The sequence below is a fragment of the Aspergillus homomorphus genome (assembly GCF_003184865.1).
Source record: "Aspergillus homomorphus CBS 101889 unplaced genomic scaffold BO97scaffold_3, whole genome shotgun sequence".
NCBI classification, from domain to species: domain Eukaryota; kingdom Fungi; phylum Ascomycota; class Eurotiomycetes; order Eurotiales; family Aspergillaceae; genus Aspergillus; species Aspergillus homomorphus.
The window spans coordinates 415644-440147 of NW_020291889.1; the positions used below are offsets into that span (position 1 = coordinate 415644).

General features: G+C 52.3%; 8 protein-coding genes across 8 annotated transcripts; 3 read left to right on the forward strand and 5 right to left on the reverse strand.

Moving 5' to 3' along the window:
• Positions 1-249: 249 nt before the first annotated feature.
• BO97DRAFT_382718 (Zn(II)2Cys6 transcription factor) lies at positions 250-2640 on the reverse strand (the record flags this gene model as incomplete). Its single annotated transcript, XM_025693319.1, has 3 exons — positions 250-1515; positions 1584-2066; positions 2140-2640. The coding sequence occupies 3 exons, from the start codon at positions 2638-2640 to the stop codon at positions 250-252; spliced, it is 2250 nt and encodes a 749-aa protein (XP_025555498.1).
• Positions 2641-3125: 485 nt separating this feature from the next.
• On the reverse strand, positions 3126-4749 carry BO97DRAFT_467710 (uncharacterized protein). The gene is made up of 3 exons (XM_025699673.1): positions 4220-4749; positions 4079-4162; positions 3126-4016 (listed from the first exon to the last, which is right to left on the reverse strand). The coding sequence occupies exons 1-3, from the start codon at positions 4731-4733 to the stop codon at positions 3253-3255; spliced, it is 1362 nt and encodes a 453-aa protein (XP_025555499.1). The 5' UTR covers positions 4734-4749; the 3' UTR covers positions 3126-3252.
• Positions 4750-5026: 277 nt separating this feature from the next.
• On the reverse strand, positions 5027-6802 carry BO97DRAFT_455851 (FAD-dependent oxidoreductase; the record flags this gene model as incomplete). The annotated part of the gene is made up of 4 exons (XM_025699149.1): positions 5027-5652; positions 5721-6091; positions 6165-6436; positions 6504-6802. The coding sequence occupies 4 exons, from the start codon at positions 6800-6802 to the stop codon at positions 5182-5184; spliced, it is 1413 nt and encodes a 470-aa protein (XP_025555500.1). The 3' UTR covers positions 5027-5181.
• An 815-nt stretch (positions 6803-7617) lies between these two features.
• On the reverse strand, positions 7618-8430 carry BO97DRAFT_431250 (uncharacterized protein; the record flags this gene model as incomplete). Its single annotated transcript, XM_025697485.1, has 2 exons — positions 7618-7831; positions 7913-8430. 2 exons carry the CDS (start codon positions 8428-8430, stop codon positions 7618-7620), a joined length of 732 nt encoding a protein of 243 aa, XP_025555501.1.
• A 717-nt stretch (positions 8431-9147) lies between these two features.
• BO97DRAFT_455855 (terpenoid synthase) lies at positions 9148-10316 on the forward strand (the record flags this gene model as incomplete). The annotated part of the gene is made up of 3 exons (XM_025699150.1): positions 9148-9477; positions 9558-9910; positions 9995-10316. 3 exons carry the CDS (start codon positions 9148-9150, stop codon positions 10314-10316), a joined length of 1005 nt encoding a protein of 334 aa, XP_025555502.1.
• A 1236-nt stretch (positions 10317-11552) lies between these two features.
• BO97DRAFT_467711 (cytochrome P450) lies at positions 11553-13367 on the forward strand (the record flags this gene model as incomplete). Its single annotated transcript, XM_025699674.1, has 6 exons — positions 11553-11966; positions 12037-12219; positions 12280-12611; positions 12664-13090; positions 13140-13306; positions 13338-13367. Exons 1-6 carry the CDS (start codon positions 11573-11575, stop codon positions 13365-13367), a joined length of 1533 nt encoding a protein of 510 aa, XP_025555503.1. The 5' UTR covers positions 11553-11572.
• Positions 13368-13794: 427 nt separating this feature from the next.
• Positions 13795-19535, forward strand: BO97DRAFT_361136 (uncharacterized protein). The gene is made up of 8 exons (XM_025692394.1): positions 13795-13888; positions 14104-15674; positions 15730-15896; positions 15947-15975; positions 16475-16499; positions 17674-18412; positions 18481-19372; positions 19446-19535. Exons 2-8 carry the CDS (start codon positions 14263-14265, stop codon positions 19452-19454), a joined length of 3273 nt encoding a protein of 1090 aa, XP_025555504.1. The 5' UTR covers positions 13795-13888; positions 14104-14262; the 3' UTR covers positions 19455-19535.
• Positions 19536-23012: 3477 nt separating this feature from the next.
• BO97DRAFT_420657 (putative mitochondrial dicarboxylate carrier protein) lies at positions 23013-24056 on the reverse strand (the record flags this gene model as incomplete). Its single annotated transcript, XM_025696672.1, has 2 exons — positions 23013-23061; positions 23128-24056. 2 exons carry the CDS (start codon positions 24054-24056, stop codon positions 23013-23015), a joined length of 978 nt encoding a protein of 325 aa, XP_025555505.1.
• Positions 24057-24504: the final 448 nt, after the last annotated feature.

A 24504-nucleotide genomic window follows, 5' to 3' on the forward strand; every position in this document is an offset into this window, starting at 1 on the left:
TACTATATTTGGATGTGGATGGGAGGATCATTTGGGGCAAGAAATATTAGACACGATCATATTTTGTTCATTTATGTGTGGGGTCTTTATGTGGTGTCGTGGTGAGTTGCTCTAACAAGGGTGATGGTAGGAAGTAAGAAGTATGTACTACGTTGTCTCCGAGGACGTCCTGCAATGTTTGGAAGTAAGGTATGCGAAAGTGGGGATTGGCTATTACTGTTCTATTATTTATTTTGTTTAGTACTTTTATCATCGGAGACTTGGGAGGATGTATATATCCGTGAGGAAGTTCTCGTAATTCATCCAGGCGGTCTCGTTGGCGGAGTCTGCGTAGCCGAGGTCAATGGCGTCCCAGACACTCGGCCAGGAGGCTGCACCCTCTAAGCTCTCCGGGGTGCCCAATGCAGCGACGGCATCAATATGGACCGATTGATCCTGTTGGTGCGGTTGTTGTCTGCTGTCGGTGGATAAGCTCGATGGGTAGGGTAGAGGCGGCTGCGGTTGCGGTGCAGCCTCCGGGTGGTAAAGAGTGGTAGGAGGAGGGATATGCGGTTGAGATATTCGATGCGAGGAGGACGGAGACGATGCAGGGTATGTGTAAGGGGCGGAATCATTGGGGGCAGCGAGCAATTGAGCTCTCCTGGCACGCGCCTGGATCATGATCTTCTCCATTGGCTTCCAGAGCATCCCGCGCTTGGAATCTGCGACGAGTCGACCCAACCGGTCGAAGGTCTGTTCGACCGCGGGCCAGAACCTCTCCATGACGGCTTTGTCTTGGCAGACGCATAGCTCGGCGATAGCCACTGCCAGGCCGTGCCACGGCGGGAAAGCGAACTCGACCCAGAGCCATGTCACGGTCCGAGGATCGTCCCGAAGACAATGGTAATTTTTGAGGATGTTGACGGCAAACTCGAGGAGACGGTCGCCTCGGACATGCGGAGGTGTGAAGCGCGGGGTGCGTTTGAGCGGGCGGATGACGATCAGTTGCATGCAGGCATAGATTCCCTCCGCGACTAAACGAGTAAACCACTGGAAGGGAACTTTGTCCGTTTGCGCGTGGTGGAGTAGTTTAGAGGCTGTGTGTTGGAAGTCGACGACCAGCTGCTGGCGGAGGGCGAGGGTGTTGACAGATGGCTCGGTAAAGTCGGAAAAATTGATGAGTCTTGTGATTATATGGGCCTTGCCTACAATCATAGTGAAAGTCATGTCGGTAAAACCGGGAGAATCGACGGGTGCCTCCTGCATATCGAAGTAGATATCTTCGTCGTTGACGTGAGTCGGAGGATGCGATTGCAGCCAATGCGCCTGCATCATGGGCTCGGTGTCACGGTCCATCGAGGCGAGAATGTCAAGGAAGCCGATGGCTTGCCAAAGACGCTGCCGAAGCTCGCGTTCAAATGGTCGGACTGAGAATGGTGGGTCAGGCAGATGAAGCGACTGGGCTTGTGCAATGCGTAAGGCCATGCTGAGCATTGTCCACATTCGGCGGCTTTGGTCTTGCGAACGGAGTGCCACCTTCAACACGTCAGATTCCACTGCCAACAGCGTACCATAGACTGCGCTTTCAAGGACTTGAAACCTACCAGGAAAAGAACAAAGGCTTGCAAAACCGTCAAGTCGTTCGTAGTAAGGTAATCAGCATGCCCTAAAGCAAGTTCTGCTTCTCTTTGGTATCTCGCGACCAAGGATGCCTTGGATACGCCAAATGCACGGGTGCATTCATCATCTAACAAGCTGCAGGATGCTGCATAGTGCACAGCAGATGCAAGGGCGGTTGGCGCCAAATGTTCCAGTTCATAGTCGAGATAAGGTTTCCCTTCCAAGAGAAACGCACAGAGGGTAGGTCTGTGCAATATCTTGACGACGGGATCTACTCTTTCGAGAAAGACCCGACACAGCTGTTGCCGAGCATAGCTCGAGGTGCCCGATTGTTCTCCAGAGGTTGAGTCGTGCTGACGATGACTTACCGTAGCCAGAAGACGCCGGTACACCTTCAGCTGGCCACCTGCAGACTTGCGGCTCCCTTCTCTTGGACTGCGGTCGTCATTGGAGTGTAATTCTGGCACCTGTTCGGCTGTTCGTCAACCACACGGACAACCAGCTAGTCACGTTGACGACAAGAGTTCATGACCTACGTACCTCGTTAAGAAGGTTGGCCCAGAACGAAGATCCCAGGTAGCTATCTGGCGTTTGCACACCACCGTCCGAGTCTTCCGAGAAGGCGTCATCATCGCTGCGCTTGTCCTTACCCGTCGTAGACCTACTACCATAGGAAGGACCATCCGCAGCAGCAGCCGCATCAGGGACAGCGGCTCGAGTTGAAGAGCCATAGCCACTCCGAGCTAGGTCTCGGATGATACCCTCAAGCTTAGCGACGCGGTCCCTTAGGTTCGCATCCGGGTCGTGGTTGGACCGCTCGGATGCTAATCTTCCCGATCTTCCACGGGGCAGACGCGCGCGCTCGACGGGGACACACCTTGTCCCTAGCCGTTGACAGTTGGTGCAAGGGTTGAGCTTGTCACATTTAACCTTGCGTTGACGACAGGTCTCACAGCTCAAGCGGACCGTGGGCTTAAGGGAGTGTGGCTGCAACGGAGTTCGTCGGGAGTCAAGCTCGGCTTGCCGAGGTTCATGATTCATTGTCGATATGCAAGGTCTTTCTCTCTCCTATAGATGGCTGGTGTTCATTGGTCGGATTCGCTCATCCAGGAAATGAGGAGAATAAGATATTCATTCAATCACGTAATTGAGGCCGTGCCATATAATGTCCACTCCATTATAACTTTATTGAGAATATGCGAAGAACGACAAACGGAGACTTTGCCAAGTAGGATGAATCCTTGGGATGGGAAGAGATGTGGTCGATGCCTCAGGATAGCTTTTTGTCCCGATTAGCTCTAGTGCAGAACCCGTGACTCACCAAGCATGTGATTTCTATAGAATTTAAAGCAAGGGGGTTGTCTAGGAAAATCGGCTTGATTGTGCACGTCCACAATGAACTTATAGACATTTGTGCTGGGGAGAGACGACCTCAGATAGAACTGCTATTTTTTGCGCCGGATTTGAGGACGGTGTTCCCTGATGGAAAAATCATATCTCGCTTCACCCATGATGTATAACGATTCCATACTAAATCACAAGAGATAAAGAGCTATGCCGTACGAATGCCTTGAACGCCACGCTGCATAAGAGGTACAATGGGTAAAATAAAAAAAGAATAACATGGTATAAGTTGTGCAGATGAAGATAAGATCACTGAGAGACGGTCTTCTTCCGGGGAGACTTGACATTCAACACTTGTCTCATCCGACGGAGTTTGGCCCACCATTCGCGGTCGCTGGCCTTCTTGGCTTCTGGATTGCTGTCATCCACCGATATCGTGTCTGTCGAAGGGGCTTCAGATGGAGCGCGACTGGAGACAGAAACAGTCGATCGAATCTGCCGGCGATGTCGCACTTTGAGCGCCTGGCTCAACAACTCCCACCCACACCGAAGATGTTCCGGTTTCTCAGATGCGCGCCCGGTCCCACTCTGCGCCGTTCCATTCACCCAGGGACAGTACTCCATGTGCTCAGTGACCACGTCAAGTGAGTCGTAGAGCGCCAAGTCCCCGTTGGTCTTCGGTTTGTACATCCAAAGACCCAGCCGCCGGAAGCACACGCTGCAGCCCGTCAGACCAGCTGTCCCGTCTGGGACTGAGTCCCAGCCGAAGAAGGCAAGCACAAAAGCAGTCTTATTGATCGACGACTCTCTAGAAGAAGTTATTTGTTCCGAATCCTGGCCGGTCTCGGCATCTTGAGAGGTCTCCTCCGCTGCAACATCGTCTTGCAGCTTCTCTTTACTTTCGAAGTCCGCTGGAAGAGTTTCGATAATCGAGTCGATATCAAACGATTCCGGTGCTTGAATAGTCGAATACTCCGGTAGTTGATCTGCCATTTTGACGAGGTTGAAGTAGCGCGTACGTAGTCCGGTAATTGCCGTATCTGGGTTTGACAATGGCAGTCGATGAATGGTGGCTATAGCGACTCGATTAGTTTGACCAATTGATCGCAGCCAAAAAGCCATTGCACAAGCATACCGTCGCATCCCTTGTTCCTCCATGGACAATTCTCCCCATGTCCTTTAACCATCTGTCCTACGTATTCATCCACCAGCCTGGCACCTAAGTACTCTCGTTAGCCCCGCAACACAGATGCAATAAGGTCTAGTTACGACTTACGGACTTCCTTCCTCTCCTGTACCTTGTCCGCATCGAAACCGTCCAGCTCGTCCAGCTCATCCGGCAACTTCACGACCACCGAGCCACCGCACCCGCCCACGCAAACCACGCGCGCCACGTCGTTACAGATCCAGCCGCGCTTGGCCCATTCCACCTCACTGATTGCTGCCGGTTTCGGCGCCCATCGATCCACGCGCCGGAAGGTTTCCAATCGCTCGAGAAAGCGCTCGCGGTCCCATGGGACGAAGCTGGGGCGCGATGGTGTTGTGGAAGCGGTCGAGGCTCGGGAGCTTGGGCGCGGGGTGCTCAATAGAGAGTTACGGGCGAAAGACAACTCATTGAGGTCCAGGCGGGCTTTCTTGCTCGAATTTTCGAGGGAGGTACGTTCTCGTGCAGCGGTTGGGGTTCCGGGGATGACGGCTGATTTGGAGGCGACGGGTGTTGAGGGGGGCTTCGTCAGGGATTCGAGGACTCGGTGGAACTTGCGCTTCTTAGTTTCCACTGCGTAGGACATTTTTTCCCCGAGCTTGGGGGTGGTGTTAGAGCTGTGGAGATATAAGAATTAATATATAGGTTCGGGGAGTACGAGGAAGCCTCACGAGAGCTTAGAGAGCATCGGAGCTGGTGGCGCTAATCCAGAAATGGCAGTAGTCAGTATCCGAGGCCCATGTCTGCCTTAGGCACTTATCGATAACCGCGCCGCTCGTTGCTGGGGAAAGACCTATTATGGATTCACATCCATCGATCCTATTATTGCAATTTTACAGACAATAATGGTCACGACTAGGGATAGATACCTAAACAAGTCTTATCATGAACTAAATCTCAAATTGATAAGGTATGTAATCTTTGATGATGCCTTCTAAATTGCTGCGTCGAACAGGACCCCAAGGTTCTCTACTGTATGAAGTGGCTCTGCACCTCGCTTAGCAACAACAATAGAACAATACGCCGAGCTCCACCTATGAGGTGTCTTTTCTAGAGAGCCAATAGCAGAAGAGTCCCAGCGAAAGTAAGGCAAGCAACCAGATCATCCTGCGAATGCGAGCCGCTCTTCTAGCCTTCTTTCCCCAAGCATGCCAACCCAGTCCTGGCCGATCAGGACATGACAAAAAAGCGATCGTTTCCGCGTCGGCCATAACATTCGACGCCAAATCGGCAGGCAGGTCCCTAGAGTAAGGTACGATGTATCGGCCAGTGAAGGTCCTCCAAAGACCGTCTCTCGCCTGGGTCCGACAAACTCCTGCTGATGTCTCGCACATCAACTTCATGCGGCCGTATCGAGTCTCTTTGTATCTCTGGAGAAGATCATGGATTTCCGCGTTGGACGGGTTGTATACCCCACGTACATTGATGAGGTCATGCAGCAGCGAGGAAAAGGTAGCAGCGTCTTCGATTGCGCAGTTTGCGCCTTGACCGAAATTAGGTGTCATCTGCAGAGCATTGTCCCCTTAGCTTGACGCCAGAATGATGACGAAAGACAATGGTGATATGAACATACCTTGTGAGCACTATCACCCATGAGAACCATACGATCAAGGAACCACGTCTCAAACAAGCCTTCCTCCAGCGCAGTCATGGAGAACACCTCTCTGTTCTCCCATAAATCTCCCACACAGACGTCCTTGTAGAACCGCACGTTCTTCAACTTTTCGATAAGCTTGGCAGCATCCTTGTCTGAGAATCTTGGGACATCGGGATAGGTGTACTTTTTATCGAGCTTCGTAACGATGAACCAGAAAACCCGGCCATTCTTACCATGTATAGTCAAGACGGACAAGTGATCGAAAAGCCCGTTGATCTGTTCATGGACCTCGAGGCTCGGGATACGTGAGGAAATTCCGAAGACGCACGAATACTGGACCGTCATGCCTGTGACAAATGACTCCATCAGCACGGTCACTCGCCATCAATGGTGTTCAACGTCGGAGACTGAGAGACAAACAAGTTTGTTCACGATTTGAGACCAGCCCCGGCTGCAGCTTTTGTGCGAGTCGCCAAATCTCAGACCGGATTCGACTGTGGACTCCATCCGCACCAACGACTAGACTTCCCTCATATATCGAGCCGTCGGCCGCGGTAACGCGGACACCCAGATCTGTCCTTTGCACTTCAATGATTTTCTTGCTAGTGAGGATGTTCTGTTTGGCATGATATCGTTCGTATAGGATGCGTAGGAACTTCTGTCGGTCTAGGAAGGCAATTGGATAGCCAAATCTGTGAGACTTAACGGACGGTCTGATACAGTCTCGCAACCGATGGAGAATTCAAGCGAAGCAAATACCTTTCATGTAAAGTCTTGGGATACACATTGGTGAAGGTGAGCCCATCAGGATACGTGATATGAGCTGTGTAGGTAGGCTCAATAACCTTCTCGACAGCATTGAAAAGATCTAATTGATCAAGAACACGACCTCCATTTGGCATGATACCTACCGAGGCGCCTAGCTGTGGTGCAATATCATTGCCTTTTTCAAGGACGATGTGCTCGATGTTCGCGCGTTGAAGGCAATGGGCAAGTGTGAGACCCGCAATAGAGCCACCAACTATGATGACCTTGAACTGGGGGTGTGCTGCAGGCATAGTGGACTGATAACGGTAGATAGATATCTTGAGGTGATAAGCTGGTTGTGGGAAGGTTCAGAGGAGGAATTTTGGACCTCCCCAAAGCTAATGAGGCGAGTTACATCTGGTTGGTTGGTGGTTGTGAATGTCACATTCACTGCAGAAGAAAGCCAGACAAACAGTCAGACAGCTTGAGACGGACCTGTCCAGGCGATGGGAGCCTTTGCTCACTAACTGCCAGTCACACAATGTTTTCCACCAACAATATCTGACCCTTCCGAGAGATTGTACCCCGGTACACTGTTTGTGTTTACCGAGGACTGTCTCTGTGATACTTTATTTAGTCCTCCTGTGCACCACCTCAAATGCCATCAACCCGCCTTGGTCTGAGTGCTGAATAGGTTGATTCTACTTCCTACTGAAGCAACAATGCCGGTCTAGAGAGAAATATGCCGCTCTATTCAATATTATTCTCCGAATACATTCGCCTGCCCATCCCATTCGTTATTTCCACACATATCATTTATTTTTCTTGTTTCAGGCCATGCCACTCTAACTCAGTCTGATCCAAGCCTCCTGCAGTGCGGTACAGCACTGATCCTTGGATGACCCTCCTGATGCGCGAGGACAACTCAAGGACCTAGACTTTCTCCGCGGTAAGACAAAGACGGGAAAAATACACTCCTCGTATGCAGCGCCTCCCAACAGCCTGACATCATTCTAGGCTTATCCACCATCATCATCATAGATCGTGATATCTCTATCTTGGCACGGCATTTCGACCTCGTGTTTCAGCTCTCGAGAACAAACCCAAAAGAACTGGACATCTTCAGCTACCTGCGCTTATATTCAGCTTCCAACCGAGATCCCTCCTCCTGCCGTTTGATGAGAAAAAAGCAAAAGCCATAGAGTAACTCGGAGAGAAAAAACATGGCTACAGCCCACAGCATAAGCGGACAATTCAACCAGGCAAAGGAAGCCGGCCAATAAGCATAGCGAATGTACGCAAAACCGATCGTCGAGATAGATCCTAGAAAGCGCGAAAGCCTAGCCCTCTATTGTCAGCACCGCACTCGTGAGGAATAAGACGAATTCCCAGTATCCAAAGTGGGCTATCGATTAACACACCATTTTGTGTACGAGGCGCCACGCGTGCTGGCGCGAGTCAGCAGCAGAAACACATCGCCAACACTGATGAACATCTGACAGACGACCGCTCCCCACGAGTAGGCCAGACCAGGGCCCAGCTGGGCCGCCAGGGCTAGATGTCCACTGAGCCAGAAGAGGGTCATGCCTGCAAAGGTCAGAGCCATGTTATCCTTCACCAGTGGAGATTGGCGCCATTCATTGGGGCCGTTCCTGATGGCCGCATAGATGACCGTCAAATCGAGGAGCAGACCGAGGAAGAAGGCCACGCGCTCGACCACTCCCTTGGCAGGGTACACTAGACAGTATACGATCTCCCATGCAAAATTAACTGTGATTCCGGCGATCGTCATGCCATAGGTCTTTTCTCTGAAGGATGTGTAGGCCACGTTCACATAGTAGATAAGCCAACCGAGGCCCATGCCTGCGATAAACAGGCTGTCGAGCCATCTGAGAGCCTCGTACTCGGCGGGCACATCCGAATGATCAAACCCATCCATTGGAGTGGTCTAGGAGGAGAAAAAGCAATGGTTCTAGTCATGAGCCAATCCGAAATATCCCTACTGGCCGCTTACTTGGGCACTGTTTATATACATTCACGTCAGAGTAGCGTAGAGATCTCGGCCACAGAGTATACTAGCAGAAGGTGAAGAACCACAACCAAAGATACCCACTATGCTACCACCCTTCTACGGCCTCAGGTTCTACACGCAGTACTTTGAATTGTCCCGCCCGGAGTAGGACTGGAATCAGAATCGGCTAACCGTGTGACGCAGGATCGTATTTTGTTCTGCAAGACTCTGCAAGGCAGCCAGGGAAGCTTCGAGTCTCGCAATCATTCTGCCCTGCTGTGCTCTAAGCACATGTACCAATGCCTGACTGGAAATCCAGCTGATGGGTTGGAACCGAGTCAAGGAAGTGGCATCAACGGTAAACCTGAGGAAAACGAGATAGTGTAACTTGTCTCAGCCCTCGACCACTCTTTTGAAGCAGGCAGGAAAGGGAAAGGAAACCGAGGGTGGTTGGCAATCCATCTGCAGCCCCCGTGGACTCCGGTTTAGGCCATGCCATATATATATAGACCAGGAGGATGGTCCGCGTTCTCAATCCACATTTCAAATATACTCCTGCACTGTAACCTGAAGTATTATTGCCTGGTTGCTTATGTCCTAAAACCCTAACAGCCGAAGGGGGAAGAAACACAAGAACAGCGAATCATGGCCGCCATTTCAGAAGTTGCTTCCATGTCTCTGCCATGGATCGCAACTATCGGAATTTTCCCCCTTGTTGTCTACGTACTTCTGGATCGAATGCCTCCGCTGTGGCCGATCTCCAAGAAGGCCTTCTTGATCGGCCAGAAGAGGCCCGAGGCAGTGACCTCGTTCGAATGTCCTTATGCCTATATTCGCCAAATTTATGGCAAATATCACTGGGCACCATTTGTGCAGAAGCTCTCCCCGACGCTTAAGACCGATGATCCAGCGAAGTACAAGATGGTGCTCGAAATCATGGATGCAATTCATTTGTGTCTGATGCTGGTGGATGATGTGTGTAGTCCTTAACACAGTTTCTCTCAGAATTTCCCTTTCTTCCTGTCGCTGGAGCATATTCACTGACAGCACGATAGATTACCGACAACAGCGATTACCGCAAAGGCAAGCCCGCAGCGCACAAGATCTATGGGTCTTCCGAAACCGCCAACCGGGCCTACTACCGAGTGACGCAGATCTTGAACGAGACTGTGCAGCGTTTCCCGCAAATGGCTCCCTTTCTGATGCAGAATCTAGAGGAGATTCTGGCCGGCCAGGATTTGTCTTTGGTGTGGCGTCGAGATGGGTTGAGCATGTTGCCTACAACGCCCGCAGAGCGTGTAGCGGCATATCGGAAGATGGCTTCACTTAAGACAGGGGCCTTGTTTCGAATGCTGGGTCAGCTGGTGAAGGAGGATAAGTCGATGGACGAGACGATGACAACTTTGGCGTATATCTCACCCTGTTGCTACTATCACCCTCTGACATGAATGAAGACACGGCGCTAACTTTATATACTATGTCCGGGACGCAGCTGGTGCTCCCAGTTACAGAACGATTGCAAAAATGTCTACTCTTCGGAATACGCCAAGGCAAAGGGTGCTCTTGCAGAAGACCTGCGCAACCACGAATACTCGTATCCCATCATCCTGGCTCTTGAAGCTCCCGATGGTCACTGGGTGGCCAAAGCATTAGAGACCAGTTCCCCCCGCAATATCAGAAAGGCTCTGGCGGTGATTCAGAGTGAGAGCGTGCGGAATGCGTGTTTTACAGAACTGAAGATGGCCAGCGCGTCTGTGCAAGACTGGTTGTCCATCTGGGGGCGGAACGAGAAGATGAATCTGAAAAGTCAGTAGGCGTCCTATAGAGTGATGATACCTGGTATAGGCCAGTCCCAAAGGGATCGTTGAAATGGTGTGGTTCGCGATACATACAGCGGCGTTTGGCTTCTGAAACTCAGCATTTACGATACATGTCTGTCTCTCTTTCTTTGGACCTTTTCATATTCTGTGCCATGGTTCGGATCTCTTTTTGGCGAGATTTGTTCTGGTAGGCTGGCTCTCTGAATTTAGTCATAAATCTTTCCGAGGGTTCACAGCTCTTGCAACCTGTGGGTGACAATTTCGGCTCAACTCACGCCATGATAATTCTCCGACCCATTTCTATAGTTAGGGATAAGCTGCCTTGTCACCTTCGCAATGCTGGCTTCCGTAAGCTTCGTAACCGTCGTCAGAAATAGCATGTCGGCATACACGACGGATAGATGCAGTCAAAATAACATGATGCAGCAATAGTATGAACCTTGAAGTTTGATTGCCCGAATATTCAGAAGTCACTTTGAAAATCGTCTTTAGGGTGATCCCCCTTCACAGTAACGCCTTTGCATCATTTTCATTCAGTGTTCTGAGTCGGTGTCCCGGTCACATTTGAAACAGGAGGGGTAGTAAACATGCTCCTTTTTTCTTTCTGACCCTGTCCTCGACAAATACTTGCAGCTTGCTATCAGTAATGTTTTCCGGATTTCTGTAGGTGTGGACCCCCTATCCTCGGAGCAACTTGACGGCCATGCATCATGGCTAGCCTCTCACAAAATCCTCCCTTAACCCAATCAGCGGGAGTTCATTGTTGTGTCTTCCCATCGTCTAACGATTGATGCTGTGCGACTTACTTCGCGATTGATGACTGCAAAAGCATGAATAGCCCTGCATCCAAGATACGCGATCCCCCAGGGTCGCTGAACCTATCAGTCAGCATTTGATGGCTGCATGCTCGTATCAATGGCTGTTACATGGTAGTTTCCCTGAGGATCCGGATTACGGCTCACTGTTCATGCTACACAGAAGATGATAACTTCTGATTTGGCACCTTCGCAAGCCAACGAGGAGCGTCGCTCTGGGAACGACATGACTCTGGGCATGGCCACTGTCATATTAGCTCACACCCCGGGTACCCTGCAAGCCAGAAAAATGCAGTTCAGGTCAGCAAGTTCGGATCCTGGACCACCTATTGAGCATAGTGGTATAGGGCCGGGCGGGAAAAAACGATCAGTTATATGTTATGAGAGCATGACCTTTAGCTTTTGCTGCAGTTTGCTTCCTTCATCTGCACGATCATGGAGCCAATTCTAGTTTCAACCTGTATTGCTGCGATCTTCCTGGGGATCGCCACACACCTGGGCCTGTTTATCCATTCAGAATGGGAGGTACACGTCTTTTCTGTGGTTGCCACTCTCTTCGTATCGCCGGTCGCAGTGCTCTGCCTCTTGGCCGGCCTAGGATACTCCCATGCGCTGTGGCTGATGCTGAGCGCCGTCATGAGCTATAACGTAGCTTTATGTTCGTCCATCGCGGTCTACCGATACTTCTTCCACGCATTAAAGCGCTTCCCTGGCCCAAAACTAGCGCGAATTTCGGCGCTCTGGTGCTTCAAGGACGCGGTGATTGATGCCAAATGGCATCTACGCGTGCAGGAGCTCCACCGCCAATATGGGACCTTTGTGCGAATCAGTATGTAATAGTCGGACCACTGCTTTATTTGTTCTTTTGTCCGATGAGCTTACTTGACCTGCGACGTTAGAGCCACGTGAGATATCGATCGATGACCCGTCAGCCATCAAGGCAATCCACGGGGCCGGAACATCGTGCGTCAAGGGTTCGTTCTACGACCTGAACTACCCGAACCATTCCCTGCAGATGTCCCGCGATAAGGCCTTTCATAGCAAGCGAAGGAGGCTTTGGGATCGTGGGTTCAGTCCTCGAGGTGCTTTCTCGCCCCGCACCCCACTGTTGCATGTCTAGCAAATCCTGACCCCTTGACTAGCACTTGCCGGTTATGAGCCGTTCATACTCGATCACTGCAGGGTTCTGGTCGAGCTGATCTCCGCTCGAGCACCACACAAGCAGGAAGTCAATGAATTGATTGCTGGGTTCACCTGGGACTCCATGGGAATCTTGGCGTTCGGTAAATCGTTCAATATGTTGCAGGGCGCTCCACCGCTCAACATCCAAATGATGAAGAATCTTGGTCGAATTGCGAGTGTGCTGCAGTGCGCGAGCTGGATGGCCCAATTGGTCCGGAACGCTCCAATTCTGCGAGTGAAGAACCAGGAGTGGTTGAATTGGTGCAGCGAGCAGTTGGAGAAAAGGAAAAAAGTAAGTGGTTGTCATTCTGAATAGTCGAATGATCTTCGCTGATTGTCCCTAGATGGAACTGAATCATCAGGACCTCTTCAGCTATTTGATTGAAGGAGCCCTTGCCAATAATGAAGGTCAAGTGAAGAGCGAGTCGGACGAAGACCTAGTCTATGACTCCGAGCTCACCATCACTGCAGGTAGCGACACCACTGCTGCGACGGTCAGTGCGATTCTGTATTTGCTGGCGCAGCATCCAGACAAGCTCCAGAAGCTGCAGCAGGAGTTGGACACTTGTGTCCCTGCTGGCGAGAGTTTGTCACATGCTGCGTTAGCAGGTAAGCCATGGCTGGAAAGCTGCATCAATGAGGGTCTACGCATGTACCCCAGCGTGGCGAGCGGTGTCCCACGCGAAACTGGTCCTGAGGGTCTCATGGTAGCCGGAGTCTACATCCCTCCAAGGACGATAGTCTCTACCCCGACTTACACTATCCACCGAGGTTCGAGCCCTGTGCTTTGACTGACCGTAAGAAAGCTAACGACCTACAGACCCACGAAACTTCGTTGACCCGCACAGCTTCGTTCCCGAGCGATGGTCCAGCAAGCCGGAGATGGTACTCTGCAAAGAAGCATTCAAATCCTTCTCCACCGGAAAATACTCTTGCGCGGGGAAGCAGTTTGCGATGATGGAGATGCGACTGGTGGTGGCCACGATTGTCAGGAGCTTCGACATGGAATTTCCCTCAGGAGAGGGACGAGAACCACTGGAGGAAGTAGGCCACGGGGTGCTGGATTGTTTCACGGCGCATATCCCAGATTATCATTTGATCTTCCGGCCCAGGTAGGAGAATCCATACTGAAGTAGGCGCTGTCATGAGTAAGCATTCCAGTAGAATCAAATGTATTTGACTGTGTCCATCACAACCGCTGCGATTGTCCGGATGCGGCCAGGGAGAAACACGGTTGGTGCAAGACTCCAACCAGGGAAACCGTAGCAGCACGAATTCAGGGAGAATACAAGACGGAAGCCCTCGCTCTCAAAATGCCCTTTCAACTCAGACCCGACTTGTTCATGCATCAACTTCTTCCGCCAGGGGTTATTGCGTATCGCCACCATGGCCGACGACGAAGCGACGCGGGAGGGCGGGCGAGGCAGTATCAGTATCTATGATCCGGCCCGGGATCGCTGGGAAGAGAAGGCGGAAGTCGTTCCTCCTCCTTCAACTGCTCCATCTTCTCCATGTCAACGTCCTCCAGCTCTCACTGCAACCCCACAAAAACGATCACCCTCTGCTGCGGTACGTGATTCCACCCCTAGTCCCAGCACTACTGCAGGGACCCTTTTTCGATGGAGTTAAGTAGCGAGTGGCGACGTCGGTCGGAAGCGGTGATTCCCCGACGCTGGCTTTGTTTGTTTGCTGGCTGCGACTGCGGCGAAATCTCTGTCCTCCATCTCTCGCTGAGCAGAAACAAGAGATATAACTCTTCTTCGTGACTGACTGTCATTTTCAAGATTACAAATGAACTTCAACTGAAATCTGCGCCCTCTCTGATACCCACCCCCCTATCCCCAACTCTTCCTCAAAACCTTCCCGATAAACCTGCTCCTCCCAATCCTCCTTCAACCTCGAATCGACGACCCCCAGCCAAACAAAGAACTCCAGCAACCAAAATGGGCGATTACTCGTACTCCGAAACCGTCCGCTCTCCCTCACCCAGCGGCCACGAAGCAAGCCGCGAGAACAATGACACCTACAAGCGCAGACTGCCCGAGGAGGAACCCACCTCGACGGATCAGGGCTATCGGCCAAGCTCCAAACGCAAGCGCGTCGAGGAACGCCACCAAAAACTCCGCAAACGCGGACGCACGCCCCCATCGGCATACTCCCGCCGCGACCGGGACGACAACTCCGCGGCGCCCAACCGCCACGCCCATAACCGATCCCCATCCCCTCCCCTCCCGCCACGATCCCCAACGCCCGAATCACAACCGCGTCAGCGCAAGCGACCTGGCGGCGGCGCCCGCATGGGTCTCGTCGACCGGGAGACCCTCCGACGGCGACAGGAGGAGCGCGAACGTGCGGAGCAGGAGGACGCGATCCGGAACTCGCAGATCCGGGGCGTGACGGACCTTGTTCGCCAGCATTACAATGCCGTGCCACAGCGGGGCCGTGAGTGGCGCAAAACCGAGAGCAAGATCAAGGGCCTGCGCAGCTTCAACAATTGGGTCAAGAGCACGCTCATCCAGAAGTTCTCCCCGGATGAGGAGTTCGTTTCGCGTGCGATCGGGACCAAGGACTGGGCGGACGAGACAGGCCCGCCGCCCATGGAGCAGAGGAAGCTGCTGGTGATTGACCTAGGCTGCGGGAAGGGTGGTGACCTGGGCAAGTGGCAGCTGGCGCCGCAGCCGGTGGATCTGTACGTGGGACTGGACCCGGCTGAGATCTCGGTCGTGCAGGCGCGCGAGCGGTACAACCAGATGCGATTGGGACGAGGAGGGCCTCGCGGCGGTCGCGGTGGTGGCCGGGGCCCGAGTTTCCACGCAGAGTTTGTGCCAAAGGATTGTTTCGGTGAGTGGCTGGGTGATATCGATATTGTACAGCGAGTCGGCATCGATCCCAATGCTGGGCCTGGAGGCTCAGTAATGAGCTCTCGCTGGGGCGGAGGTGGCTTCGACGTGGTCGCGTCGATGTTCGCGATCCATTATGCGTTCGAAAGTGAGGAGAAAGCACGGCAGATGCTGCGCAATGTGGCTGGCTGTCTGAAGAAAGGCGGGCGGTTCCTGGGTGTCTGCCCGAATTCAGACATAATCAGTGCCAAGGTGGCCGAGTGCAATGCTAAGCGCAAGGCACGCGAGGAAGCGGCTGCTTCGAAGAAGGAGGAGGACAATGAACCCGAGGACGGAGAAGTCGAGGAGGACACCAAAGTGGAATGGGGCAACTCGATTTATCGTGTGCGATTCCCCGGGGAGACGCCCGAGGATGGGGTTTTCCGGCCGCCGTTTGGCTGGAGATACAACTACTTCATGCAGGAAGCCGTGGAGGAGGTCCCGGAATATGTGGTGCCATGGGAAGCATTCCGAGCGTACGTTTCTGCCCGCCTCTCGTTTTTATCATCATTGCTAATGGTTGAGAGATAGATTGACCGAGGAGTACAACTTGGAGCTGCAGTACCGCAAGCCGTTTTTGGAGGTCTGGCACGATGAGAAGGACGATGCCGAGTTGGGGCCGCTGAGCGAACGCATGGGTGTGCGCGACCGCAATACCGGGCAACTCAGCATGACCGAGGAGGAGCAGGAGGCAGTCAGTAAGTGTTTGTTGTCTGTATTGAATGATAGATTAAGCTAACGAGGATAGGCTTCTACCACGCTTTCTGCTTCTACAAGGTCTAAACACGAGGTCTGGGTCTGGGATTCGCTTCTTCAGTCACATCTATATTGCTGGCAATACCCTTGTAAATCATAGTAGATCAATGAATCCTTCGTCATTTTTTACTAAGTAAAGATCACCTAAAGTAGACCGAGAGACTGTTTGTTCTCTGTTGACCACGCCATAGTATGTGCTAGACTACGCTCATGGTATAATTACCCAAAGATATCCCCTCACCGCCCCACACACCGCTGAGGCGGCAGAACACCTTCAACCTTGCAACAGAAAATCCAAGATCAGCGAGCAAGCAGCAGACAAACAACCCAGAAAAACATCCTCCGAAAAACTGGTATAAATCCTACCGCCTGGAGATCACATGCTCGGCAGAAACTCGCAACCTCGCAGCGTGCAAATCCGAATTGACAGACAAACAGCAAACAACCAGTCCAGAAAAAGGTATCCGGGAAACTGTTCAATAACCTACCTACCGCCTTGGCCGGCCGGCAGAAAGCTGAGCGGGAAGACCACGGCCGTAACTCGGGTTGGAGAAAGTGGGAGGAGTTTTACCGCTTTATAAGTCATGTGAGTGGCAGAATGGCTGCAACCTCGCGACTGGAAAATGGTGATTACTGCATGAACAGTAGATAAACAGGTGGAGAATGGGTGCTGGGCGACTGTTTGAAATCTTACCGCTTTGTTGAGGACACTGCCGGCAGAATATGTTGCCTGCCGCCTGCTGCTCGGCGGCTGAGCTGCAGATGAGCCACGGGCGAAACTCGGGCTGGGAAAATGGTAGGAATCTTACCGCTTTGCGAGTCACATGGGTGGCAGAATGCTGGCGACCTCGCAAACAGTTCTTGGAGCTCTGGAGCCAGGCAGGCACGTAAACAGGGTTGAAAAGTCAGGCTGTGAAAGTGGTAAGATTGTTACCGCCTTGGGGGGATAGGACCTGCCGGCAGAAAGGCTACCGCTGAGGCAGAACAACCACGGCGGAAATTCGGCCTGGGGAAAGTGGTAGGAAGTTTACCGCATTGAGGCGGCAGAACATCGGCGACCGCACAACAGTTTTTGGAGCTTCAGAGCCAGGCAGGCAAGCAAACACTCTTGTAAAAATCAGGCATCAAAACTGTTAGGATTGCTACCGCTTCCAAAGCACATGACCGGCAGAACTCCAGCAACCTCACAGCAAGAAATCAGGCCGCAGCCGACGAACAGCCAACCAACACTCCCCGAAAACCAGGCATCAAAACTGTTGAAAAAGGCGGTGGGACTTTCTGCCACCCACTCCACCGATAAGCCGATAAACAGATAAACAGATAAGCCGATAAGCCCCCAAGCAAGCCAGCTATAACCAAAATTAGCCTAGCGTAAGCGCGTCGCGTCTCTTTCTTTCATCGCTTAATGCTCGTTCAGCAAGTAGCCAGTTGCAGTGGATATAGTTTCAGTTTCTTTGAGGAGTCCAACAAAGACACGCCGCCGTCCGAAGCGCCGCACTAGAGCAGTACCGGTACCATCGGTACCCCTCGACATCAGTCCGTATCTTCCACGGGGGCCAGACATCTTACAAAACCATCCATCTAACCCTGTAATCCCTCTCCATCTCCAGCTCTATCAGAACTAACCAGCGAGAACCCAGCCAGCCAGCCAGATCATATCAAGCCAACCAAACAAAAACACACCATACAAATCCTCGAGAAAAAAAAAAGAAAATCCAGAAAAAATGCCCCTCCTCCGCCGAAACAACCCGCAACCCTCCACCCCCTCCTCCTCCGCAACAGCAAGCAATATCCCCCAACCACCCCCCTATAACCCCCCAACAATCCACAACCGAAACCCAACCCAACTAACTCTCCACCCAACCTCGCACGCCGCACTGCTCAACCTTCTAAACAGCGCCCCGCTCCGGAACCTAAAGACGCACCTTCAGCACGCGCAGGAGAAGCTTACGGACGCGGCGGGAGAGATCAACGAGCGGTTGACGGATGCGGAGGAGCGGGCACGGCGCAAAAGAGAGCGGAATACCGCTGGCGGAGAGGAAGGCGAGAATAGGGGCGGCGAGGAGGCAGCAGAGGGTGAGGAGGAGGATCTTGTTGCGCTAAGGGAGTCTGTGCGGGCGACGACTGCGAAGTTGGATTTGAAGATGCGGGGGGCGATTGATGCGGAGATGAGGCTTGAGGGGTTGAGTGGGGTTTTGCGGGGGTTGGAGGGGGATGTTAATGTTGTTGATGGGGTACGAACTGGGACTAGGTCGACTAGGAGTAGTCGACGGAATCGGAGGGATGGGGATGGGGATGAGGAGATGGTTGATGTTGAGGGGGAGGATCAGGGAAATGAGGACGAGGGGGAGGAGGACGAGGATGATAGTGGAGCTGTTGGGCCGACGTTGGTGGGTAAGATTGAAGAGAGTATGGCGGCTACGAAGGAGCAGTGGAGTGAGATGTCGCTTACGCAGAAGTATGTTTTATCTTCTTCGTTTCACCAAGATGTCATATCGAGAAAGAGAGGCTAATTTGGCTGAGCAGATACTCCACTAACCCCGCCTACGTCGGTTTCTACCGCATCATCCACGAAGCCAAACACCCGGGCGACGATATCCCCCCGCTTCCGCACGCCTCGACCTGGTTCGCTCATCTTGAAGACAACTCCTCCGACACGAAACCCTCAACATCGGCCAATAGCGCTCGCGGAGCCCCGGCGTCGAGAACAACAACCGCAGCCTCCAGGAGCGCATCCTCCCGCCACACCGAGCATCCCACCGCAGAGGAAGATGATGACGAAGATGTCTCGGACGAAGATGTCGCCATCTCTCGAGAACGCATCTCCTTGAAATGTCCCCTTACCCTCCTCCCCTTTCAAGACCCGGTCACCAGTACCAAGTGTCCGCACAGCTTTGAGCGTGAGGCCATCACCGCTATGATAGCGCAGAGCCGCACCACCGCTCCGGATCCGAGGCAATCTTCTGCGAGTGGGAGTGCAGGCCGACGTGCGCGTCGCGTGCACTGCGTTCAATGTCCGGTGTGTGAGGTTGTCTTGACTGAGTTTGATCTGCGGAGTGATCCTGTTCTTTTACGGAGAGTGAAGAGAGCCGAGGCTGCTCTGCGACGGGAGCAGGAGGAACTCGAGGATGATGAATACGATCATAGCAATGTCGGTGGGCGGAGGAAGAGGGGAAGGAAGAGTGGGATCACGGTGGCCAGTGATGACGAGGACGACGATGCTACCACAGCGCGCGGAGTGGCAACCCAGGAAGATCAAATCCGGATCAAACAAGAACGCGCTGTCTCGGTTGCTGCCAGTGATGTTGTCGATATTGAAGAAGACGAGAATGAAAGTGAGGAGTTTGAAGATAGTGGTCATTGGCAGGGAGGGGACGATGAGGACGAGGAAGAGGAAGAAGAAGAGGAAGAACAGGAGGTAAGAGCAGGAGAGGTCGAACAAGAAGATGAATTCGAAGAAGCAATGCAATTGGCTGATGACTCAGTTCAAGACGAGGTAATTGAAGATCAAGAGCTGGGGGCGCAAACCGAAGAGGAAGTCGAAGGCGAGAACCAGGAGGTAAGAGAGGGAGACGAAGAAGAAGAAGAGTTCGAAGAGTCGATGCAAGTGGCTGATGACACAGTTCAAGATGAAGCATTTGCAAACCAGCAGCAGGAATTCAAGGGTGATGGGGAGGAATTTGAAAAGGAGCAACAGGAGGTAAGAGAGGGAGAGGACGGAGAAGTCGAGAAATGATGCAGGTGGCTGATGATACAGTTCAGAATGCAACAAATGAAGATCAAGGACACGAGGGGGGAATGGAGGAGGCAGTTGATCAGGGGGAAGAGATGCAGGAAGCACAGGGAGTGCAGGGAGGAGAAAGGCAAGAGGATGTGGAGGCAGAGGATGAGGAAATGCAGTATGTCGATGCTGGGCTGGTTGTACAAGAAGAAATCCAAGATGTCCACCAAGAAGAGAAAGAACTAGAGAATCAAAACGTTGACACTGCAATCGAACAAGACAATCAGGGAGAATCAGGGGAAGACGAGAACCACCAAGTTGATGCCGACGCAGTTAATGAAGAAGATTATGCTGTTATCCAACCAGTCGTGCACGAGGGCCAAAAGGCCCAGAAAGAGGAGGAGGAAGTTGACGAAGATGAGGGGGACGAGATTGAATGGTCTCAGGTCGCTGACTCTCAGTTCATTGAACAAGAAGGTCCCCAAGACGAGAGCGTTGGAGAAGAGAATGAGGTTGACGATACTGGGCCAGCGGAGCACGAGGATCAGATGCATGGTGATGAAAAGGCAAAGTACCAAAACGTCGACGCGCGGTCGACGGAGGAGAACAGCCAGGAGACAATTGAGGATGAGAATGAGAGCATGCAGTATGTTCAAAATGAATCGCTAGGGCATGCGCATCAAAACATCCAGCAAGCCAAAGATAGCCAACAAGAGGCCGATGAGCCTATTGAACAAGAAGAGGAAGAGCTAGAGGATGAGGATAGGAAGATGCAGAGCTTGGACAATGCTTCGCCTGAGCACAATGCCCAGAGAGATGAAGAGCAACAAGGAGGCAATGCACCTTTGGAGCAAGAAGTTAGGGATGAGGATGAAAAGATGCAGTACCTTCACTCTGTTCCAGTTGAGCATGAGGCCCAAGGCGATGCAGGGGGAGAAGAAGAAGACAATAGACCCGTGGCGCAAGAAGACGGGAAGAGTATTGAGGAAGAGTTGGGAGAAAGCGAAGAGGGCCAGCACGTTGATGCTAATTCAGTCGGAGAAGAGGATAAAGATGAAGATATGAGTCAGCAAATCGACGATGGACTGAGTGAACAACCAGACATAGAAGAACCAGTGGAGAAAGAAGAACATGCGCCGGCAGGCGATGATATAACAAAAGGCCGAGTGGAAGATGACAATGCGATCCAGCTCGTCGACACAGGTCCCTCCGAGCCAGAAGACCTGGAAGGACCAAAGGAGGGGGACGAAGGTGCGTCCGCAGGTGGTAATATAGTTGAAGAAGCAGAGGATGGTGATGGACAGAGCCAGCATGTGGGTGATGACTTAGTTGAGCAAGGAGAGCAGGATGAGATGGAGGGTGACGAGGAGGATGAAAAGAAGGAAGAAGCAGAAAAGGAAAAGAAGGAGGAAGAGATTCACCACGCCGGTGCTGGCCCAATGGAGCTAGACAATTATGAAAAAGCAGCGCAAAAAAGCGACTCCCAACATGTTGACGCCGAGCCAGGCGAGCAAACAAATCAACAAGATATCAGTGAAGAAGAAAACGAGTCCGCTGTTGATTATGGTGAAGTTGTTCACAACGCAGCAGTTGGTGATACAGTACCTGAAGAAACAGTGCTTGGAGATACATCAGTTGATAATACAGCGCTTGATGATGCAATGGTTAACAATGCAGTGGTGGATGATGCGGTGCACAAAGATACAGCGGGTGATAATATAGTACTCACAGATACTGTGACCGACGATACTGTGATTGAAAATACTGCGATTAAAGATACTGTGATCGAAGATACTGTGGTCAACGATACAGTGACTGAAGATACAGTGATTGGAGACACGGTGATCGAAGATACAGTGATCGATAATACAGGGATGGAAGAAGATGAAGAAAAGCCACCGTTTGTTGACGCCGCACCCATCGAACAAACAGACCAAGGACATGAGGAAAACGGAGAAGGAGAAGGAGAAGAGGATCAGCCCGCCCTCGACGCTGACCTTGCTGGCCATCACGATACGGAGGAAGATAAAGAAGAGACTGTCCTCACGGTGGATGACGGAGTGGATGCAGCAGAGGAAGCAGAAACAATTCCGCCCACCGCCAATGCCGACCCAGTTGAGCAAGTATATCAGGGAAACCGGGAGGATGAGGCTCAAGAAGATACAGTTCAAGAAGAAGAGGGAGAAGATAACCACCAACCTATCGTTGAGACTGGAAATGTTGACTTAGGCAGCCATGACGATGTGGTAGAAGAGGACGATTCCCAGCCCGTCGTCGATGATGCAGTGTATGGTGGGGAGAATGGGGATGAAGAAGAACAGCAGCAAGAAGAAGAAGAAGAAGTCAACACTGTCAATGCCGCAGCCATGGAAGACGAGGTAGAAGAGCAAACTGAGCCTACAAATGGAGAAGGAGAAGCTAAGGTGGAACACGCAGATAATGGCGATGCTTTGGATGACAAAGCGGACGAAGAGGAGGCAGTACCGCAAAGAGTCGATGAAGAAGATACTGCACACAACTTTGACGACTTATTTGAAGAAGCGGAGGATAAAGAGGATGTAAAACCCGAAGAAACTGAGGGGGAGCTGGATGTGGAAGTGGAGGAAGACGGCCCAGAATACCGAAGGATTGACCCGGACTACGTGGACACGGGAGTCGATACAGGATTGGAAGGCGAAGACACTGAAAACTGGGATGAAGGCTTGGAAGATGAAGATACAGAGATTGTATCTGAAAGGGCGGAAAAGGAAGAAATAGAAAACACAGACCAAGGTGTGGTCGGCGAACATACAGTCAGTGGACAGGAAGGATTGCCAGACGAACAACTCGGTTCCATGCAGAATATTGATGTGGCAGGGTACGAAGAAGAGCAAGATCCCATGGATGAGGAAGAGGAAGAGGAAGAGGAAGACCTTGAAGTCGATTACTAGATAGCCTCTGCTTCAATAATGTGATGAATTCATTGACAACTCGTCATCATGCTCTGAAAACCCTCGTGCACGGCTCATTAAGCACGCCATGGGATATATAACTATTATGAAATACAAAATGAATCGATGCATACCCACGAAGAACTCCACCCAGGCTACCCGCCATAGAAAGGAAAAGGGTATTGTCGTATAGCCGATAGCCACCACACATCAGGAGCATCGCATCTGTGCCAGACAGCATGCAACTCCGTGGCCGTCCGATTCGTCAGCCTAATCGGATGGGGTGGGCCGATCGGGCGTAAAGAAATGTAGTGTGTGCAGATCAGACTTGGTCTATCCGGACGCGACCTTGATCAATGCTTTGACCTGGATTGAAAGAAAAATCTTCCGGAATCACACCAAACACTCTACTTAGTTAGGAGGTTGAGATAGTCGGCGACAATCAGTGTAACCATGCTGGTGGATCCGCGGGGTTAGTGACAGCACTACGCGATAAGAAAGTCTTGGGGTGGGGAAACTAACGCATGAGGAGCGATCCGCACAAAGTAGGTGCCGAACCCGCGATAGAAGCGCAACCAGCCTTCCTCCTGCGCGACCTTGCGCGCACAATCCAGCAGACCTCTGTATTGCAGCTTGCCTGTCAAGGGATCCTTCTGCTGCTTCTGCAGACGTGTCTTGATGAAGTCAAACGGCAACGAGAGGAAGCTGGCGAAGAAACCGGCAATCGCCGAGGCGGCAAAGGTCTGACTCTGGGCGGACAGGTTGGTATGGGCCTTCAACTGGGCCTTGGATTCGGCAAAGAAGGTCAATTGACCGACGTTGAGGGCCATCGCGCGCACGACCGTAGGCGAAGCACCGGCCCACAGGGCTGGGACACCTTCCGACTTGGAGATGCGGACAAGCGCGTCGAGAGCCGAACGGTAGTTGGCTCGCGCCTCGGGAGGCTTGAGGCCGTCGGATTGCATGCGGACCAGGGCCAAATCGGCCGGATTGCCAATCATAGCGGCAATCCCACCAGCGGATAAACCGGCCCCAGCCCGTTCGGCGAAGGTGACCTTGCGGTTAGCAGCTTCGGCGCGCTTGTTGAGGACTTTGCTGAAAGTGTCGAAGAAACCCAGGCGAGCCGTAGTGTACACGGCTTGACGAAGCAGTCCAGCTGATAGACCAGTATATAGATCAAGCACCTTACCGGACGCGATGATGTCGCGAGCGACGCCCAAGGCAGAGGGACGCGGCCCAGAGCGCACGCCTTCGCCAGCCAGCTGCAGACGGACTTTGATCATGTCAATGGGCTGGATGACGACGGTGGCGGTCATGCCAGCAAGGCCACCGTTGACAAAGGGAAGCGCCGCCCGAGTGTAAGGGTGATGGAGGAAGTCCATGGCAGGCTGGGGTTCTTTGGTGGCGGCCGCGGCGGTAGTGGCAGTAGCAGTGCTGGTGGTAGAGGCCATGTTGAGGAAGGAAACACGATTCGCACTAGATCTGGTGGTTATTGTCAGAGCATGCACGTCTTGTCTTTTCAATGTCAATCAATGCTTCTGATGACTGGGGCGTGAAAGGAGAGCAACAGGGATTAAATACACGGCGCGATCAACACGAGGGAAAGCGGGGGTAACAAAAGAAGATGGCATCGATGTATGGAGAAGATTGGCCCCAGGCAAGCAAGCATCTGGGCCTGGCCAGGCACTGCATGAGACCCCGACTGTAACCCCAACTGTGACGGGCGGATCTTCCAGGACTGGAATCCCGAAACTACTTACCGTGGATGGGAAGAGGGCGATGCAAGGCCTTGAGTGCAGAAATGAGGGGGCAGAGGAAAGCTAGAGCAAGACGAGGATAAATCTTTTTATTTATAACTTGATGGGGATTTTTCGCGGGGTCAGATGATGGACGAGGATC

Coding starts and splice junctions, on each gene's coding strand:
- BO97DRAFT_467710 (XM_025699673.1), bottom strand. CDS start 4,733: ATGTCCTACGCAGTGGAAACTAAGAAGCGCAAGTTCCACCGAGTCCTC. Junction 4,163..4,219: donor ACAGGAGAGGAAGGAAGTCC/GTAAGTCGTAAC, acceptor GAGAGTACTTAG/GTGCCAGGCTGGTGGATGAA. Junction 4,017..4,078: donor GAGGAACAAGGGATGCGACG/GTATGCTTGTGC, acceptor GAGTCGCTATAG/CCACCATTCATCGACTGCCA.
- BO97DRAFT_361136 (XM_025692394.1), top strand. CDS start 14,263: ATGGGCGATTACTCGTACTCCGAAACCGTCCGCTCTCCCTCACCCAGC. Junction 15,897..15,946: donor GGAGGAGCAGGAGGCAGTCA/GTAAGTGTTTGT, acceptor TAACGAGGATAG/GCTTCTACCACGCTTTCTGC. Junction 16,500..17,673: donor AGACCACGGCCGTAACTCGG/GTTGGAGAAAGT, acceptor AAGAAAATCCAG/AAAAAATGCCCCTCCTCCGC.